This window comes from Acanthamoeba castellanii (assembly GCF_000313135.1).
Source record: "Acanthamoeba castellanii str. Neff unplaced genomic scaffold scf7180000084720, whole genome shotgun sequence".
Classification (NCBI taxonomy): Eukaryota; Discosea; order Longamoebia; family Acanthamoebidae; genus Acanthamoeba; species Acanthamoeba castellanii.
The window spans coordinates 70326-73200 of record NW_004457674.1 but is presented as its reverse complement, the minus strand read 5'-3'; the positions used below and the strand labels follow the sequence as shown (position 1 = coordinate 73200).

Below are 2875 nucleotides of genomic sequence, written 5' to 3'. Positions count from 1 at the left end.
CCCACCAGAGTGATTTTCTGTTCCTGCGGTACTTCAATCCACCCATTTCGTCGCCGGAGCCGTGGGGCATCTGCTCCGAGTCTGCCATCGACAAGCGTGGCCGGCACAACCTCGCCCAGGCACGGCCCCGCCAATTCTCACATTCACTCTTTTGTTTCATCGTCGTCGTCGCCATCATCATCATCACGTTGTCATGCTGCGATCGACTATTTCCTCCTGACACGACGGCCGCGTGCAGGTGGCCAAGGCGGTGTTGAGTCTGGCCCGGGGCACGTCGTTCGGTAGCGCCATCACCGACGGCGAGTCGCCCATTCAGAGGCTCTTCCAGGTTTTTGTCTGCTTCTTTTTTTTGTTTTGTTTTGTTTCCTTTTGCTCGTGATTGGATGATGCTCACACCACAATCTGATCTCGCGGCTGTGTTGCGATAGGCCGTCGATATGGGCGCTTACTTCGAGGCCGTGGTGGCGGTCGCCGAGCCTGAACACTCGCTCATGGTGCGTGTGTGAGTGTGTGTGCGTGTGTGAGTGTGTGCGTGCGTGTGTGCGTGCGTGTGTGTGTGTGTGCGTGCGTGCGTGCGTGTGTGTGTGTGTGTGTGTGCGTGCGTGCGTGTGTGCGTGTGTGCGTGCGCAGTGGGTCGCTGCGTTTCGCCAACACTGAGCCTGGAACACTTTTTTCTTCCAGTGGGCGGAGGGCCTGTACTACGGCTGCCAGCGTGTGGTGGTCATTTCGCACAACGAACTGATCGACCTTCACACGCTCATCAAAGAGCTCCCCGGCGATAAAGTACATCGTTTTGTATCGTGTTGCGTGTCGTGTCGTGTCAACACGTGTGCGAGGCACACCATTCTGACTGTAGGACCTCTGCCGACAGCTGGAGGCGTTGGACTCGGAGGGCAAGATGAAGGCGCTGCTCAACGAGCTCGGACCCGTGCCCGAGAAGCTCACCAAGAAGGACGACAACTACTTCATCCTCACCATCAACAACGCCGCCGCGCGCGATTTCGCCCGCACGATGCGCCTGCTCCAGGACCCCAAGCAGTTCGGCTTCTTCGAAGACGAGGGCGAGGACTCGTCCGACGACGAAGACGGAGGCCTCGGCAGCGGCTCCAGCCCCCGGACCAAGCGGGTACCACACCGGCCCGCTCGCGCTCGTGCATTCCTCAGATTCCAATCATTGCGGTGTGTGCGGTGTTGAGCAGAAGGGAGGAAGCAAGCGACGGAGCGAGCGGAAGGCGAAGGCCAAGGAGAAGCCGCTCACCGAAGACGAGAAGCGGGCCAAGGAGGAGAGGCGACAGCTACGCCAGGCCAGCCGCAAGCTGCTTCGGGCCATGTGCCACATGCGCGGCATGAGCGGCTATCGCGACCGCCCCATCATCGACATTCTCTCGGCCGAGTATGAGGTACGGGAGGGAATACTTGGCATTCTTCGGCTTCGTTTTTCGTTCTCTGACGCATGGGGGGGGGAACGATTGGTTGTCGTCTTCGCACTTTCACAGATGATCGAGCAGATGGACTACCCGGTGGTGGAGATGCTGTTGGAGGAGACCATCCGCTGCCTCACCTCCCTCCCGGCGGCCCTCAAGCAAAGCGACTTCACGCCAGTCTTGCAGGCCATCGAAGCTGTACGTGCGCGACGCACGCACCGCACACACACGATCGCACACGCGTGTGCATTCTTTGAATTTTTTGTTTTTTGGGAGTGGTGGGCTGATGATGCCATTGGCGCAATGGCCACAGGACCACCGAGTGCGGGAGGGCTATCGCACGGAGCTGCCCAAGGAGAAGCGACGGCTTCTCATCAGCGCCACCAACCTCAAGCACATCATCGGCCAGCTCGAGAGGTCTTCACCCTCTCCCCTTCAACGAAGCTTCACGCGCACGCGCACGCACGACCGCACACGCACACGCACACGCACTCATGATTTTTCACGACTTTTCAGGGAGGAGGATTTGTACATTGAATACCTGAACTCGGCCCGATTGCGCAAGTTCCGCGACACGTACACGCGGCAGGTGGAGCGGTTCGTGGACCAGTTCAAGTCCTTCGAGAGCGTCAACCAGAAGCGCGAGCTCATCGCCAGTTTCCTCGGCGTACGCCCGCACGCCCTTGCGCCCACCTTGACTGCGCCACATAGCCGACTGATGAATGTCGTGCGTGTCGTGTGTGTCGTGCGTCGTGTGTGCGTGTGTCGTGTCGTGCGCCTTCTCAGCGGTTGCGAGAGGTCATCCACAACCACTCGCTCTGGCACAACGCGTCGGTGCAGGAGGTGGACTTTGCCTGCATCGACTCCGAGCGCTACCTCATGCGCCTCGCCTTCTCCAGGTAGCCCCACTGTTTTGTTCTAATTCTTTATTATTTTGTTATTGTTCTAATAATTCTGAAAACAAAACGTTTGGGTTTGTGTGAAACGACGCGCAGTGCGTTCTCGCCCAATGCGCCGTTCGACGAGGAGCGGGACCTGGTGTTTGAGAAGCACATCGGGTCGCTCCAGGACCTCAGTCTCGACCACCCCGTCTTCGGCCTCTCACCCACCTTCCACCAACTGCCCTTTCACCTCGCACGCAAAGGTCGGTCATCGTGTATCGTGTATCGTGTGTCGTATGTGTGTCGTGTGTGTCGTGTGCTGTGTCGTGTGCTGTGTCTCTGCGTGCGCGTGCTGAACAGTGTGTGTTGTGTGTCTATGTGCAGAGCTGAAGAAGATAAACAACTACTTCTCGCCTCACGATAAGCTCGAATGCATTTGGCGGTGCTGCCAGATCGTCTCCAGTACCTCTCTGCCCACTATCCACCGTGTGTCGTGCTGCGTGTGTGTCGTGTGTCGTGTTGCGTGTGTGTGTGTCGTATGTCTAAATGTTGCGCCACGACACACAAAAG

General features: G+C 58.3%; 1 protein-coding gene across 1 annotated transcript in view; it reads left to right on the top strand.

Annotated features, from left to right (window-relative positions):
- ACA1_153060 (GTPase-activator protein for Ras family GTPase) overlaps nucleotides 1-2875 on the top strand; it is a gene marked incomplete at both ends in the record, with an annotated part of 6145 nt that overhangs the window by 2914 nt on the left and 356 nt on the right. Inside the window, 11 exons of the mRNA XM_004353583.1 lie at nucleotides 239-328; nucleotides 429-494; nucleotides 682-783; nucleotides 872-1126; nucleotides 1200-1400; nucleotides 1497-1622; nucleotides 1738-1841; nucleotides 1941-2091; nucleotides 2211-2323; nucleotides 2420-2568; nucleotides 2690-2760. Of these exons, the coding sequence (XP_004353635.1) occupies nucleotides 239-328; nucleotides 429-494; nucleotides 682-783; nucleotides 872-1126; nucleotides 1200-1400; nucleotides 1497-1622; nucleotides 1738-1841; nucleotides 1941-2091; nucleotides 2211-2323; nucleotides 2420-2568; nucleotides 2690-2760 (1428 nt within the window). The remainder of the gene's footprint in view (nucleotides 1-238; nucleotides 329-428; nucleotides 495-681; nucleotides 784-871; nucleotides 1127-1199; nucleotides 1401-1496; nucleotides 1623-1737; nucleotides 1842-1940; nucleotides 2092-2210; nucleotides 2324-2419; nucleotides 2569-2689; nucleotides 2761-2875) is intronic.